Source organism: Phaenicophaeus curvirostris, unplaced genomic scaffold, assembly GCF_032191515.1.
Source record: "Phaenicophaeus curvirostris isolate KB17595 unplaced genomic scaffold, BPBGC_Pcur_1.0 scaffold_48, whole genome shotgun sequence".
NCBI classification, from domain to species: domain Eukaryota; kingdom Metazoa; phylum Chordata; class Aves; order Cuculiformes; family Cuculidae; genus Phaenicophaeus; species Phaenicophaeus curvirostris.
In genome coordinates, this window is record NW_027206671.1 from 1,376,480 (window position 1) to 1,393,929 (window position 17,450).

General features: G+C 45.8%; 1 protein-coding gene across 1 annotated transcript; it reads left to right on the top strand.

Annotated features, from left to right (window-relative positions):
* The first annotated feature begins 338 nt into the window (after positions 1 to 338).
* On the top strand, positions 339 to 12,086 carry LOC138733937 (perilipin-4-like). Its single transcript, XM_069881457.1, has 10 exons — positions 339 to 834; positions 2,740 to 3,105; positions 4,250 to 4,309; positions 4,546 to 5,013; positions 5,927 to 6,094; positions 7,283 to 7,486; positions 8,881 to 9,168; positions 10,577 to 10,693; positions 10,806 to 11,033; positions 11,992 to 12,086. Exons 1-10 carry the CDS (start codon positions 339 to 341, stop codon positions 12,084 to 12,086), a joined length of 2,490 nt encoding a protein of 829 aa, XP_069737558.1.
* The last annotated feature ends 5,364 nt before the right edge of the window (positions 12,087 to 17,450 follow it).

Genomic DNA, 17,450 nt, shown 5'->3' on the forward strand with positions numbered 1-17,450 from the left:
ATTGTAAATGACAATGATGTTACAAGAGGCACAGGCATTGTAAGTGATGATGATGTCACAATAGGCAAAGGCATTGTAAACGATGATAATGTTACAACAGGCACTGCATTGTGAATGACGATGACGCCAAAATAATCACAGGCATTTTAAGTGACATTGACGTCACAATATTAACAGACGACACAGGCATTTAAATTACAATGATGTCAAAATAGGCACAGAAAACAGGCATTGTAAATTACGATGATGTCACAATAGGCACAGGAAATGTATATGACGATGATGTCACAATAGTCTAAGGCATTTAAAATGACGATGATGTCACAATAGGCACAGGCATGGTAAATGACGATGATGTCACAATAAGCACAGGAAACGTACATGACGATGTAATAACAATAGGCACAGATATTCTAAATGACGATGATGTCACAATAGGTGAAGGCATTAAAAATGGCGATGATATCACAACAGGCACAGGCAGTGTAAATGACGATGACATCAAAATAACCACAGGCATTTTAAGTGACGATGACATCACAATAGGAACAGATGACACAGGCATTGTAAATTACGATGATGCCACAATAGGCACAGAAGACACAGGCATTGTAAATGATGATAATGTCACTATCAGCACAGGAATTGTAGAAGACGATGATGTCACATTAGGCACAGGCATTGTAAATGATGATGATGCTACAATAATCACAGGCATTTTAAGTGACGATGATGTCACTATAGGAACAGACGACACCGGCATTGTAAATTACGATGATCTCACAATAAACACAGAGAACACAGGCATTGTAGGTGATGATAATGTCACAATCGGTACGGGAATTATAAATGACTCTGATGTCCCAATAGGCACAGAGTTTGTAAATGACAATGATGTCACAGCAGGCACAGTCATTGTAAATGACGATCATGTCACAATAGGTGCAGGCATTGGAAATGACGATGTTGTCACAATAGGCACAGGCATTGTAACTGACTATGATGTTACAATAGGCACAGGCATTGTAAATGATGATGATGTCACAACAGGCACAGACGACATGGGCATTGCAAATGACGATTATTTCACAATAGTATCAGGCATTGTAAATGATGATGATGTCACAATAGGAAGAGGCATTGTAAATGATGTTGATCTCGCAATAAGCACGTGGATAGTAAATGACAATGATTTCACAATAGTCACAGGAATTTTAAATTAACACAGGCTTCTTAAATGATGTTTATGTCACAATAGTCACAGGCATTGTAAATGATGAAGATGTCACAATAGGCGGAGATGACAAAGGCATTTTAAATAACGATGATTTCACAGTAGGCACAGGCATTGCAAATTACGATGATGTCAAAATAGGCACAGAAGACACAGGCATTGTAAATGAGGATGATGTCATAATAGGCACAGGCAACACAAACTTTGTAAATGAAGATTATGTCAAAATACGCACAGAGGACACAGGCATTGTAAATGACGATGATATCACAATAGCCACAGGCACTGTAAACGACGGTGATGTAACATTAGTCACAGGCATTTTGAAATTACGATGATGTCACAATAGGAACAGGCTTTGTTAATGACGATGCTTACACAATAGGCACAGGCATTATAAATGAAGCTGATGTCACAATAGGCACAGGCATTGTAAATGACAATGATGTCACAAAAGTCACAGGCGACTCAGGCATTGGAAATGACGATGATGTCACAATAAGCACAGGCAATGGAAATGACAATGATGTCAAAATACGCACAGACGACACAGGCATTGTAAATGATGATGATGTCACAATAGGCACAGGCATTATAAATGACGATGATGTCACAATAGGCACAGGCATTGTAAACGACAATGATGTAACAATAGGCACAGGCATTTTAAATTACGATGATGTCACAATAGGCACAGACGACACAGGATTGTAAATGATGATGATGTCACAATAGGCACAGACATTGTTAATGACGATGATGTCACAATAGGCACAGGCATTATAAATGACGATGATGCTAGAGTAGACACAGGCATTGTAAATGACGACGATGTCAAAATAGGGACAGGCATGGTAAAAGACGATGATGTAATAATAGGCACAGACGACACTGGCATTGTAAATGACGATAATGTCACAATAGGCATAGATGATACAGGCATAGTAAATGATGGTGATGTCACATTAGGCACAGACGACACAGGCATTGTAAGAGAAGATGATGTCACAATAAGCACAGATGATACAGGCATTGTAAATGATGATGATGTCACAATAGGGACAACGACACACGCATTTTAAATTACTATGATGTCACAATAGGCACAGGCATTGTAAATGACAACGATATAAGAATAGGCACAGATGACAAAGGCTTTGTAAATGACGATGGTGTCATAGTAGGCACAGATGGCACAGGCACTGTATATGACGATGATGTCTCAATAGGGACAGGCAAAAGAGGTATTGTAAATACAATGATATCACAATTGGCACAGGCAATGTAAATGACGATGATGTCACAATAGGCAGAGACGACACAGTCATTGTAAATGATGACGATGTCACAATAGGCACAGGCATTATAAATGACGATTATGTCACAATAGTCATAGGCATTTTAGATTACGATGATGTTACAATAGGCAAAGACGACACAGACTTTAAATGATGATGATATCACAATAGGCACAGGCATTGTAAATTATGATGATATCACAATAGGAACAGGCTTTACAAATCACGACGATGTTACAATATGCACAGACGAGACAAGCATTGTACTTGACGATGATTTCAAAATAGGCACAGACAACACAGGCATTGAAAAAGACGATGATGTCAGAATAGGCACTGGCTTTGTACATGATGATGAGGTCACAATAGTGACAGGCGACACAGGCATTGTGATTGACGATAATGTCACAATAAGACCACATGGAACACTCATTGTTTATGACCATGATGTAACAATAGGCACAGGCACTGTAAATTATGATGATGCCACAATAGGTACAGGCATTGTAAATGACGATGATGTCACAACAGGCACAGGAATTGTAAATGACGAAGATGTCACATTAGGCACAGGTGACACTCGCATTGTAATTATGATGATGTCACAATATGCAAGACAACAGATGCATTGTAAATGACGATGATGTCACAATAGGCACAGGCATTGTAGTTGACGATGATTTCATAATAGGCACAGGCATTGTAAATGATGATGATGTCACAAAAGGCACAGGCATTTTAAATTATGATGATGTCACAAAAGTCACAGGCGACTCAGGCATTGGAAATGACGATGATGTCACAATAAGCACAGGCAATGGAAATGACAATGATGTCAAAATACGCACAGACGACACAGGCATTGTAAATGATGATGATGTCACAATAGGCACAGGCATTATAAATGACGATGATGTCACAATAGGCACAGGCATTGTAAATGATGATGATGTCACAAAAGGCACAGGCATTTTAAATTATGATGATGTGACAATAGGCACAGAAGACATAGCATTGTAAATGACGATGATATCACAATAGACACAGGCATTGTAAATCACGATGATTTCACAATATGCACAGACGAGAGGCATTGTAAATGTCAATGATGTCACAATAGGCACAGGCATTATAAATGATGATGATGTAACAAGAGTCACAGGCATTGTAAAAGACAATGATGTCACAATAAGCACAGGCATAGTAAATGACGATGACATCACAATGGGCACTGTCATAAATGACGATGATGTCACAATAGGCACAGGCATAGGAAATGATGTTGATGTCATAAAAGGCACAGGCACTGTAAATGATGATGAAATCTAAAGAGGCACAGAGGGCACAGGATTGTAAATGACGATGATGACACAATAGGAACAGGCAATGTAAATGAAGATGATGTCAAAATAGGCACAGATGACACAGACATTGTAAATGATGATGATATCACAATAGGCACAGGAGACACAGGCATAGTCAATTACTATAATTTCCCAATAGGCACAGGAATTATAAATGACGATGATGTCAGAATATGCATAGGCATTGTAAATGACGAGTAAGTCACAATATGCACAGGCATATGTAAATGATGATGTGGTCACAACTGGAACAGGAATTATAAATGATGATGTCACAACAGGCAAAAGTATTTTAAATGACTGTAATGACACAACAGGCAAAAGCTTTGTAAATGACAAATATGTCTCAATAGGAATAGGAGCCACGGGCATTGTAAATGACGATGATGTCAAAATTGGCACAGATGACACAGGTATTGTCAATGACGATGATGTCACAATAGTCCCAGGCATTTTAAATGATGAGGATTTCACAATAGACACAGGCATTGTAAATGACGATGATGTCACAATAGGGACAGGCAACACAGGAATGTATATACCGATGATGTCACAATCGGCAGAGGTTACAAAGACTTTGTAAATGACAATGACGTCACAATAAGGAGTGGCGAAAAAGTTATTGTAAATTATGATGATCTCAAATCAGGCACAGATGACACAGGCATTGTAAATGACGATGATGTCACAATAGGAACAGACGGCACAGGCATTGACAATGACGATGATGTCAAAATAGGCACAGACTATACTGTCATAGTAAATGATGATGATGTCACAATAGGCACAGATTTTGTAAATGACAATTTCCCAATCGTCACAGGTGACAGGGTCATTGTAAATGACGATGATGTCAGAATAGGCAAAGGCATCGTAAAAGAAGATGATTTCACAATAGGGACAGACAACAAAGGTATTGGAGATGACGATGATGTCACAATAGGAACAGAGGAGGCAGGCATTGTAGATGACGATAATGTTACAATAGGCACAGGCATTGTCAATGATAATGATGACAGAATAGGCACAGATATTGAAATTGACGATAATGTGAGAATATGCACAGGCATTATAAATGACGATGATGTCACAACAGGAACAGGCATTGTAAATAACAGTGATGTCACAGTAGGCACAGGCATTGTAAATGACGATGATGTCACAATAGGCAGAGCTATTTGAAATGACAATTACGTCACAATATGCACAGGCATTTTAAATGACGTTGATGTTACAAAAAGCAGAGGCATTGTAAATGACAATGATGTCACAATAGGAAGAGAGGACACAGGCATTTTACATGACAATGATGTCACAATGGGAACAGATGACACAGGCATTGTAAATGACTATGATGTCACAATGGGCACAGACGACACAGGCATTGTAAATGACGATGATGTCATAATAGGGACAGGCACTGTAAATGACGATGTTGTCACAATATGCACAGGTAACTTACAGAATTTGAAAGACGATGGTGGCACTATAGTCACAGACGGCACAGGCATTGTAAATGATGATGATGTCAAAATAGGCTCAGGCATCGTATATGACGATGATACTACAATAGGCCCAGTCACTGTAAATGTTAATGATGTCACAATAGGCTTAGGAATTATAAAAGACGACGATGTCACAATAGGGACAGGAGACACAGGCATTGTAAGTGACTATGATATCCAATAGCCACAGGAAACACTGCCATTGTAAATGACAATGATGTCACAATAGGAACAGGCATTATAAATGACGATGATATCACACTAGCTAGAGGCATTGTAAATGACTATAATGTCACAATAGGCACAGGCATTGTAAATGATGGTGATGTCACAATAGGCACAGGCATTGTAAATGGCTAAGATGTCACAAACGGCACATGCATTGTAAATGACGATGATGTCACTATAGGCAGAGGAGACACAGTCATTGTAAATGACAGTGATGACAGAATAGGCTTAGGCATTGTAAATGCAATCATGTCAGAATAGGCACAGGCAGTGAAAATGATGATAATGTCACAATAGGCACAGGCATTGTAAATGACGATGATGCCACAATATGCAGAAGCACTGTAAATGACGGTGATGTCACAAAAGGAACAGGAGTTACAGACGTTGTAAAAGATGATGATGTCAAAATAGGCACAAATGACACAAGTAATACAAATGACGATGATGTGACAATAGGCACAGGTACTGTAAATGAAGATTATGTCACACTAGGCACAGGCGAGAAAGGGAATGTAAATAACGATGATGTCAAAATAGGCACAGGCATTGTTAATGACAATGATGTCACAATATGCGCAGCAGACAGTCATTGTAAATGACGATGATGTTACAATAGGCACAGACATTGTAAAACACGATGATGTCACAATAGGCAGAGGCATTTTAAAAGACGATGATGTCACAATATGCACAGGCATTTTAAGCGACGGTGATGTTACAATAGGCAAAAGCATTGTAAGTTACCATGACGTCACAAATCGAACAGATGACACAGGTAGTGTAAAAAATGATGATGTAAATATAGGCACAGACGACACAAGTAATGTAAATGATGATGATGTAACAATAGGCACAGGCATTGTAAATGACGATGATGTCACAACAGGCACAGGCATTGTAAATGACGATGGTATAACTATGGGCACACTGCTGGCTCATATTCAGTCGGTTGTCAACCAACACACCCAGGTCCCTCTCCTCCAGGCAGCTTTCTAGACAGACTTCTCCTAGTCTGTAGCACTGCATAGGGTTGTTGTGCCCCAAGTGCAGGACCCGGCATTTGGCCTTGTTAAATCTCATGCCATTGGACTCAGCCCAGCGGTCCAGCCTGTTCAGATCCCTTTGCAGAGCCTCCCTACTCTCCAGCAGATCGACACTTCCACCCAGCTTAGTGTCGTCCGCAAACTTGCTCAGGGTGCACTCGATGCCTTCATCCAGGTCATTGATAAAGACATTGAACAGGGCTGGTCCCAGCACTGAGCCCTGGGGAACCCCACTTGTCACTGGCCTCCAGCTGGATTTCACACCATTTACCACCACACTCTGGGCCCGGCCATCCAACCAGTTTTCCACCCAGGAGAGTGTGCGCCTGTCCAGGCCAGAGGCCGACAGTTTCTCAAGCAGAACGCTGTGAGAAACTGTGTCAAAGGCTTTGCTGAAGTCCAGGAAGAAACACATGTATTGTAAATGACGATGATGTCACAAGAGGCACTGGCATTGTAAATGACGGTGATGTCAAAACAGACCCAGACGACAAAAGTAATGTAAATTACAATGATTTCGCAATAGGCACAGGCATTGTAAATGACGGTGATGTCAAAACAGACCCAGACGACAAAAGTAATGTAAATTACAATGATTTCACAATAGGCACAGGCATTGTAAATGATGAAGATGTCACAATAGCCACAGGTGACACGTGTATTGTAAATGACGGTGATGTCACAAGAGTCACAGGCATTGTAAATGACGATGATGTCACATCAGGCAAAGACATTGTAAATGACAATGGTATAACTATAGCCAAAAGCATTGTAAATGACGATGATGTCAAAATAGCCACAGCTGACAAAGGTATTATAAGTGACGATGATGTCACAATAGGCACAGGCATTGTATATGACGATGTTATAACTATAGCCACAGGCATTGAAAATGACGATGATGTCACAATAGTCACTTGCATTGTAAATGACGATGATGTCCTAATAGGCACAGACAACACAGGTATTGTAAATGACGATGATGTCACAATAGGGACAGGCATTGTTAATGACAGTGATTTCACAAAAGGCACAGTCATTGTAAATGATGATGATGTCACAATAGGCACAGGCGGCACAGGGATGATGTCACAATAGGCACAGATGGCACAGGCATTGTAAACGACGATGATGTCACAATAGGCACAGGCATTGTAAATGACGATGCTGTCACAATAGGAGCAGACGACACAGGCATTGTAAAAAACGATGACGTCACGATAGGCACAGGCATTGTTAATGACGGTGATGTCAGAATAGGCACAGGTATTGAAAATGACGATGATGTGAGAATATGCACAGGCATTATAAATGACGATGACGTCACAAGAGGAACAGGCATTGTAAATGACGATGATGTCACAATTGACAGAGTCATTGTATATGACGATGATGAAACAATAGGAACAGAGGACACAGGCATCGTACATAATGATGATGTCACAATGGGCACAGGTGACAAAGGTATTGTAAATGACGATGATGTCACCATAGGCACAGGCATTGTAAATGACGATGATGTCACAAGAGGAACAGGAGAAACAGGCATTGTAAATGACGACGATGTCACAATAGGCACAGGCATTGTAAAAGACGATAATGTCGCAATAGGCACATGCATTGTAAGTGATGATGTTGTCAAAATAGGCACAGGCATTGTAAATGACGGTGATGCCACAATAGGCACAAGCATTGTAAGATACAATGACGTCACAAATGCGTCAGGAGACACAGGCATTGTAAAAAACGATGATGTAAATAAAGGCACAGACGACACAAGTAATCTAAATTATGGTAATGTAACAATAGGCATAGGCATTCTAAATGACGATGATGACAAAATAGGCACAGGCATTGTAAATGACGGTGATGCCACAATAGGCACAAGCATTGTAAATGACGATGATTTCACAAGAGGAACAGGAGACGCAGGCATTGTAAATGACGATGATGTCAAAATAGACACAGATGACACAAGTAATGTAAATGACGATGATGTCCCAATAGGCACAGACGACACAGGGATTGTAAAAAACGATGATGTCGCAATAGGAACAGACGGCACAGTCATTGTAAATGATGATGATGCCACAATATGCACAGGCATTGTAAATGACAATAATGTCAGAATAGGAACAGGCATTGTAAATGACAATGATGTCACAATAGCCACAAGCACTGTAAATGACGTTGATGCCACTGTAGGCACAAGCATTGTAAATGATGATTATGTCACAAAAGGGACAGGCGACAAAGGCATTCTATATGACGATGATGTTACAATATGCACAGACGGCACACGGATTGTAAACAACGATTGTGTCACAATAGGCACAAACATTGTAAATGAAAATGATGTCACATTAGGAACAGGCACTGTAAATGACGATTATGTCACAATACGCAGAGACGACACAGGCATGGTAATATATGATGATGTCACAACAGCCATAGACAACACAGGCATTGTAAATGATGATGGTGTCACAATAGGTACAGGCGACACAGGCATTGTAAATAACGATGATGTCACAATAGGCACAGGAGGCACAGGTATTGTAAATGACGATGATGTCACAATAGGCACAGACGGCACAGGCATTGTAAATGACGGTGATGTCACAATAGGCACAGGCATTGTAAAAGACGATGATTTCAAAATAGGGATAGGCGACACAGGCATTGGAAATGACGATTATTTCACTAAAGCCACAGACGGCTCAGGCATTGGAAATAACGATGATGTCTCAATAGGCACAGGCATTGTTAATGAGAATGATTTCACAAAAGGAAAAGTCATTGTAAATGACAATGATGTCAACTAGGCGCAGACACAGGCATTGCAAATATAATCATAGAATCATAGAATCATAGAATCACCAGTTTGGAAGAGACCCACCGGATAATCGAGTCCAACCATTCCTAGCAAACACTAACCCATGCCCCTTAGCACCTCGTCCACCCGTGCCTTAAACACCTCCAGGGAAGGTGAATCAACCACCTCCCTGTGCAGCCTGTTCCACTGCCCAATGACCCTTTCTGTGAAGAATTTTTTCCTAATGTACAGCCTAAATCTCCCCTGGCGGAGCTTGAGGCCATTCCCTCTCGTCCTGTCCCCTGTCACTTGAGAGAAGAGGCCAGCACCCTCCTCTCCACAACCTCCTTTCAGGTAGTTATAGAGAACAATGAGGTCTCCCCTCAGCCTCCTCTTCTCCAGGCTAAACAACCCCAGCTCTCTCAGCCGCTCCTCGTAAGACCTGCTCTCCAGCCCCCTCACCAGCTTTGTTGCTCTTCTCTGGACTCGTTCCAGAGCCTCAACATCCTTCTTGTGGTGAGGGGCCCAGAACGGAACACAGTACTCAAGGAGTGGTCTCACCAATGCCGAGTACAGAGGGAGAAGAACCTCTCTGGACCTGCTGGTCACGCTGTTTCTGATACAAGCCAAGATGCCATTGGCCTTCTTGGCCACCTGGGCACACTGCTGGCTCATGTTCAGTCGCTGTCAACCAACACACCCAGGTCCCTCTCCTCCAGGCAGCTTTCTAGACAGACTTCTCCTAGTCTGTAGCACTGCATAAGGTTGTTGTGCCCCAAGTGCAGGACCCGGCATTTGGCCTTGTTAAACCTCATGCCATTGGACTCTGCCCAGCGGTCCAGCCTGTTCAGATCCCTTTGCAGAGCCTCCCTACTCTCCAGCAGATCGACACTTCCACCCAGCTTAGTGTCATCCACAAACTTGCTAAGACATTGAACAGGGCTGGACCGAGCACTGAGCCCTGGGGAAATGAAGATGATGTCACAATAGGCAAAGACGACACAAGCATTGTAAATGATGATGATGTCACAGTAGGCACAGACGACACAGGCATTGTAAATGATGATGATGTCACAATATTATCAGGCATTGTAAATGGCGATGGTGTCACATTAGGAACAGGCATTGTAAAAGACGGTGATGCCACAATAGACACAAGCATTGTAAATGACGACGACGTCACAAATGGAACAGGAGTCACAGGTATTGTAAAAAAAAGATGATGTAAAAGTAGGCACAGATGACACAAGTAATGTAAATGATGATGATGTAACAATAGGCACAGGCATTGTAATTGACGCTGATGCCACAATAGCCACAAGTATTGTAAATGACGATGATGTCACAAGAGGAACAGGAGACGCAGGCATTGTAAATGACGATGATGTCAAAATAGACACAGACGACACAAGTAATGTAAATGACGATGATGTCAGAATAGGCACAGGCATTGTATATGACGATGGTATAACTAGAGCCACAGGCATTGTAAATGACGATGATGTAAAAATAGGCACAGGCGACACCGGCATTGTAAATGATGGTGATGTCACAATAGGCACAGGCATTGTACATGACGATGGTGTCGAAATAGGCACAGAAGACACAGGCACTATAAATTACGATGATGTCACAATAGGCGAAGATGACTCTGGCATTGTAAATAACAATGATGTCATAATAGGGACAGGTGACACAGGCATTGTAAATGACGATGCTGTCACAATAGGCATAGACGACTCAGGCATTGTCCTTTAGAATGGGCCTGGGGGGCTCTAGAAGGTTCTAGGAGCTTTTAGAGTAGTCCAGAGAGGTTCTAGAAGGGTCTGGAGGCCTTTAGAAGGGCTCTGAGGGTACCTAGAATGGTCTGGGTGCTTCTAAAAAAGCTCTGCAGGGCTCTAGAAGTGTCTGGGGGGCTATTAGAAGGAACGTGAGGTGCTCTAGAAAGGTCTGGGGGCATATAGAAGGGCCCTGAGGGGCTCTAGAATGGTCTGGGGCCCTTTAGAAGGGCTTGTGGGGGCTCTAGAAGGGTCGGCGGGGGCTTAGAAAGGGTCCAGAGGACATGTAGAAGGGTCTAGGGGCCTTTAGAAGGACTCTGGGGGCCTCTAGATGGGTCTGGAGGCCTTTAGAATGGGCCTGGGGGGCTCTAGAAAGGTCTAGGGGCCTTTAGAATGGTCCAGAGGGGCTCTAGAAAGGTCTAGGGGCCTTTAGAAGAACTCTGGGGGGCTCTAGAAGTGTCTGGGGGCCTTCAGAAAGGCTCTGGAGAGCTCTAGAAGGGTCTGGGAGCCTTCAGATGGGCCTTCCTGGGCTCTCGAATGGTTTGGGGGCCTTTAGAAAGGCATTGAGGAGCTCTAGAAGGATCTGGGAGGCTTTAGAAGGGCCCTGTGTGGATCTAGAAGGGTCTGGGGGCTTTAAGAAGGGACATGAGGGGCTCAAGAAGGGTCTAAGGGACTTCTAGATCTCCCCAGAGTCCTTTTTAAGGCCCCCAGACCTTTCTATAGGCCCTCTGGACAATTCTAAAGGACCCCAGATCCTTATAGATCCGAACCCGAACCCTAACCCTAACCGTAACCCTATCCGTAACCCTAACCCCTAAACCTAACCCTAACCCCTAACCCTAAACCTAAACCTAACCCTAACCCTAACCCCTAACCATAACCCTAACCCTAACTCTAACCCTAACCCCCTAACCATAACCCCATAACACTAACCCACTACCCCTACCCATAACCCTAACCCCATAACCCTAACCCTAACCCCATAACCCTAACCCTAATCCCTAAACCTAACCCCCTAGCCCTAACCCCTAACCCTAACCCTAACCCTAACCCTAACCCTAACCCTAACCCAATAACCTTAACCCCCTAACCCTAACTCCATAACCCTAACCCTAACCCCATAACCCTAACCCTAACCCCATAACCCTAATCCCTAAACCTAACCCCCTAGCCCTAACCCCTAACCCTAACCCTAACCCTAACCCAATAACCTTAACCCCCTAACCCTAACCCCATAACCCTAACCCTAACACACTAGCCCTAACCCCTAACACTAACCCTAACCCTAACTCTAACCCTAACCCTAACCCTAACACCCTAGCCCTAACCCCTAACCCTAACCCCATAACCCTAACCCCCTAACCCTAACCCTAACTGTAACACTTACCCCAACACTAACCCTAACCCTAACGCCCTAACACTAACCGTAACCATAACCCCATAACCCTAACCCCATAACCCTAACACCCTAACCCTAACCTTAACGCTAACCCTAACCCTAACCCTAACGCTAATATTAACCCTAACCCAAACCACTCTAGAGCCCCCATGTTCTTTCTAAAAGCCCCCCGAACATTCTAGAGCCCCCCAGGGCTCTTCTAAAGGCAGCCAGAATCCTCTAGAGCCCTTTAGAGCCCTGCAAAGGGCCCTCAGGCCCTTCTAGTTGCCCTCTTGACCCTTTTTAAGGCCCCCAGACCGTTCTAGAGCCCACCCGAGCTACTCAAAAGGCCCCCAGACCCTTCTAGACCCCCCAGGGCCCTTCAAAAGGCCCCCAGACCATTCTAGAGACTCTCTAGACCTATCTAAAGGACCCCAGACCCTTCTAGAGACCCCCAGGAGTGTTCTAAAGGCCTCCAGACTCTTCTACATCCCCCCTGAACCATTCTAAATGCCCCCAGACCCTTCTAGAGCCCCCAAGGCCCCTCCTAAAGGCCCCCAGACCCTTCTATTACGCGTACTTAACCATCTTTAGGCCCCCAGACCATTCTACAGCCCCTCATGTCCCTTCTAAATGCATCTAGACAATTCGAGAGCCCCTCATGTCCCTTCTGAAAGCCCCCAGACCATTCTAGAGACCCCTATGGCTCTTCAAATGCCCCCCGACCATTCTAGAGCCCCTCGGGATGCTTTTAAAGGCCCCAGACCCTTCTAGAGGCCCGCTGGACCTTTTTGAAGGACCCCAAATCCATCTAGAGCCCCCGCAAGCCCTTCTAAAAGCTCCTAGACCCTTCTAGAGCCCCTCTGGACAGTTCTAAAGGCCCCCAGACCATTCTAGACACCCTCTGAAAAGTTCTAAAGGCCCCCAGACCATTCTAGAGCCTCCAAGGGCCCTTCAAAAGGCTGCCAGACCCTTCTACAGACCCCCAGGATCATTCTAAAGGCCTCCAGACCCTTCTAGATCCTCCCTGAGCCCTCCTAACGGCCCCCAGACCCTTCTAGAGCACACAAGGCCCCTTCTAGAACCCCTCAAGACCATTCTAAAGGCCCCCAGACCCTTCTAGAGCCCCTTCTGAGCCCTTCTAAAGTCCCCAAGACCCTTCTAGGGTGCTTCTGATCACTTCTTAATGCCCACAGACCCTACTAGGGGCCCTCAGAGCCCTTCTAAAAGCCCCCAGACAATTCTAGAGCACCCCAGATCCGTTCTTAAGGCCCCCAGACCCCTCTAGAGCTTCTCATGTCCCTCCTAAAAGAACCCAGACCCTTCTAGAGCCCCTCAAAGCCCTTCTAAAAGCACCAAGACCCTTCTCGAGCACATATGGACCATTCTAAAGGCCCCAGGACCCCTCTAGAGCCCCCCAGGCCCCTTCTAAAAGCCCCTAGACCCTACTAGAGTTTCTCATTTCCCTTCTAAAAGCCCCCAGACCCTTCTAGAGGCCCCCAGAGCCCTTCTAAAAGCTCCCAGACCCTTCTAGAGCCCATCTGGACAATTCTAAAGGCCCCCAGACCCTTCTAGAACCCCCAGGGCCTTTTTAAAGGACTCCAGACCCTGCTAGAGCTTCTCATGTGCCTTCCAAAAGGCCCCCAGAACCTTCCAGAGCCCCCAGGGCCCTTTCAGATGGCCCCCAGACCCTTCTAGAGACCCCCAGAATCGTTCTAAAGGCCTCCAGACCCTTCTAGATCCTTTCTGAGCCCTTCTAAAGGCTCCCAGACCCTTCTAGAGCCGCCAAGGCCCCTTCTAAAGTCCCCCAGACCCTTCTAGAACACCTACTAAACCTTCTTTAGGCCTCCAGACCCCTCTAGAGCCCCTCATGTCCCTTCCAAAAGCCCCCAGACAATTCTAGAGACCCCTATGGCACTTCAGAGACCCCCGACCATTCTAGAGACCCTCAGGACGCTTCTAAAGGCCCCCAGACCCTTCTAGAGGCCCTCTGGGCCCTTTTGAAGAACCCCAAATCCATCTAGAGCCCCCACGAGCCCTTCTAAAAGCTCCCAGATACTTCTAGAGCCCCTCTGGACAGTTCTAAAGGCCCCCAGACCCTTCTAGAGGCCCTCTGGACAGTTCTAAAGGCCCCCAGACTCTTCTAGAGACCCTCTGGACAGTTTTAAAGGCCTCCAGACCCTTCTAGAGCCCCCCAGGGCCCTTCTAAAGGCCCCCAATCCCTTCTAGAACCCCTCAAGACCCTTATAAAAGCCCCCAGACCCCTCTAGCGCCCCCCAGAGCCCTTCTAAAGGCCCCCAGACCCTTCTAGAGCTTCTCACATCCCTTCTAAAAGATCCCAGACCTTTCTAGAGCCCCCCAGGGCCCTTCTAAAATCGACAAGACCCTTCTAGATCCCCCCAGGACCCTTCTAAAAGTCCCCAAACCATTCTAGAGCACATAAGGTCCCTTCTAAATGCCCTCAGACCCTTTAAGAGCACCTCTGGACCCTTTTTAAAACCCCCAGACCCTTCTAGAGCCCCTCATGTTTCTTCTAAGGGCCCTCAGACCGTTCTAGATCCCCTCATGTCCTTTCTAAAAGCCCCCAGACCCTTCTAGAACTGCCCCTGGGCAGTTCTAAATTCCCCCAGACCCTCCTAGAGCCCCTAGGGCCTTTTTAAAGGACTCCAGACCCTTCTAGAGCCTCCCAGGGCCCTTCTAAAGGCCCCCACACCCTTCTAGAGCCCCCACGGGCCCTTCTAAAGGCCCCCAGACCCTTCTAGAGCCCTTTAGAGCCCTTCAAAAGGCCCCCAGACCCTTCTAGAGACACCCAGGATCATTCTAAAGGCCTACAGACCCTTCTAGATCCTCCCAGAGACCTTCTAAAGGCCCCCAGACCCTTCTAGAATGCCTACTTAACCTTCTTTAGGCCCCCACAACCTCCTAGAGCCCCTCATGTCCCTTCTAAATGCATCTAGACCATTCTAGAGCCCCTAATGTCTCTTCTGAAAGCCCCCAGACTATTCTAGCGCCCTTCGGGACGACCCTAAAGGCCCCCGGACCCTTCTAGAACCCCTCAAGACCCTTCTAAAGGCCCCCAGACCCTTCTAGAACCCCCCTGAGCCCTTCTAAAATCCCCCAGACCCTTCTAGGGCACCTCTGATCACTTCTTAATGCCCCTATACCCTGCTAGAGGCCCTCAGAGAACTTCTAAAAGCCCCCAGACAATTCTGGAGCCCCCTGGAGCCATTCTAAAGGTGCTCAGACCCCTCTAGAGCCCCCCAGAGCCCTTCTAAAGGCCCCCAGACCCTTCTAGAGCTTCTCACGTCCCTTCTAAAAGCCCCCAGAACCTTCTAAAGCCCCCCAGAGCCCTTCTAAAAGCGCCAAGATCCTTCTAGAGCCCATCTGGACCATTCTAAAGGCCCCCAGACCCTTCTAGAGCCCCCCAGAGGCCTTCTAAAGGCCCCTGGACCCTTCTAGAGCTTCTCACGTCCCTCCTAAAAGCCCCCAGACCCTTCTAGAGCCCCTCCAGGGCCCTTCTAAAAGTACCCAAACCATTCTAGAGCACCTAAGGTCTCTTCTAAATGCTCTCAGAGCCTTTGGACCCTTTTTAAAAACCCCAGACCCTTCTAGAGCCCCTCATGTTTCTTCTAAGGGCCCTCAGACTGTTCTACAGCTCCTCATGTCCTTTCTAAACGCCCCCAGACCCTTCTAGAGCCCCCCCGGAGCCATTCTAAATTCCCCCAGACCCTCCTAGAGCCTCCAGGGTCTTTTTAAAGGACTCCAGACCCTTCTAGAGCCTCCCAGGGCCCTTCTAGAGGCCCCCAGACTCTTCTAGAGCCCCCACGCACCCTTCTAAAGGCCCCCAGACCCCTCTAGAGCCCTTTAGAGCCCTTCTAAAGGCCCTCAGGCCCTTCTAGTGGCCCTCTGGACCCCTTTTAAGGCCTCCAGACCGTTTTAGAGCCCCCCCGAGCCATTCAAAAGGCCCCCAGACCCTTCTAGAGATCCCAAGGCCCATTCTAAAGGCCCCCAGACCCTTCTAGAATGCCTACTTAACCTTCTTTAGGCCCCCACACCCTTCTAGAGCCCCTCATATCCCTTCTAAATGCATCTACACCATTCTAGAGCCCCTCATGTCCCTTCTGAAACCTCCCAGACTACTCTAGAGCACCTCAGGACACTTCTAAATGCCCCCAGACCCTTCTAGAGATGCTCTGGACAGTTCTAAAGGCCCCCAGACCCTTCTAGAGCCCCCCAGGGCCTTCTAAAATCCCCAAACCATTCTAGAGCCTTCAAGGTCCCTTCTATAGGCCCTCTGGACAATTCTAAAGGACCCCAGATCCTTATAGATCTAAACCCAAACCCTAACCGTAACCGTAACCCTAACCCTATAACCCTAATACCATAACCCAACCCCCTAACCCTTACCCTAACTTTAACGCTAACCCTAACCCTAATGCTAACTGTAACCCTAACCCAAACCATTCTAGAGCCACTCATGTTCTTTCTAAAAGCCCTCAGACCATTCTAGAGCCCTCCTTGTGCCATTCTAAAGGAATCCAGACCCTTCTAGAGCCCCCACGGGCCCTTCCAAAGGCCCCCAGACCCCTCTAGAGTACTTTAGAGCCCTTCTAAAGGCCCTCAGGCCCTTCTAGTGGCATTCTGGACCCCTTTTAAGGCCCCCAGACCATTTTAGAGCCCCCCTGAGCCACTCAAAAGGCCCCCAGACCCTCCTAGAGATCGCCAGGGTCCTTCAAAAGGCCCCCAGACCCTTCTACATCCTCTCTGACCCCTTCTAAAGGCCCCCAGACCCTTCTAGAGACCC

Bases quoted from the DNA above. Each gene is read 5' to 3' on its own strand.
- LOC138733937 (XM_069881457.1), top strand. From the start codon at position 339: ATGGTAAATGACGATGATGTCACAATAAGCACAGGAAACGTACATGAC. The intron at 835-2,739 runs GTACGGGAATTA...ATATCACAATAG, and splicing joins TGATGATAATGTCACAATCG to GAACAGGCTTTACAAATCAC. The intron at 4,310-4,545 runs GTATTGTCAATG...ATCTCAAATCAG, and splicing joins AATTGGCACAGATGACACAG to GCACAGATGACACAGGCATT.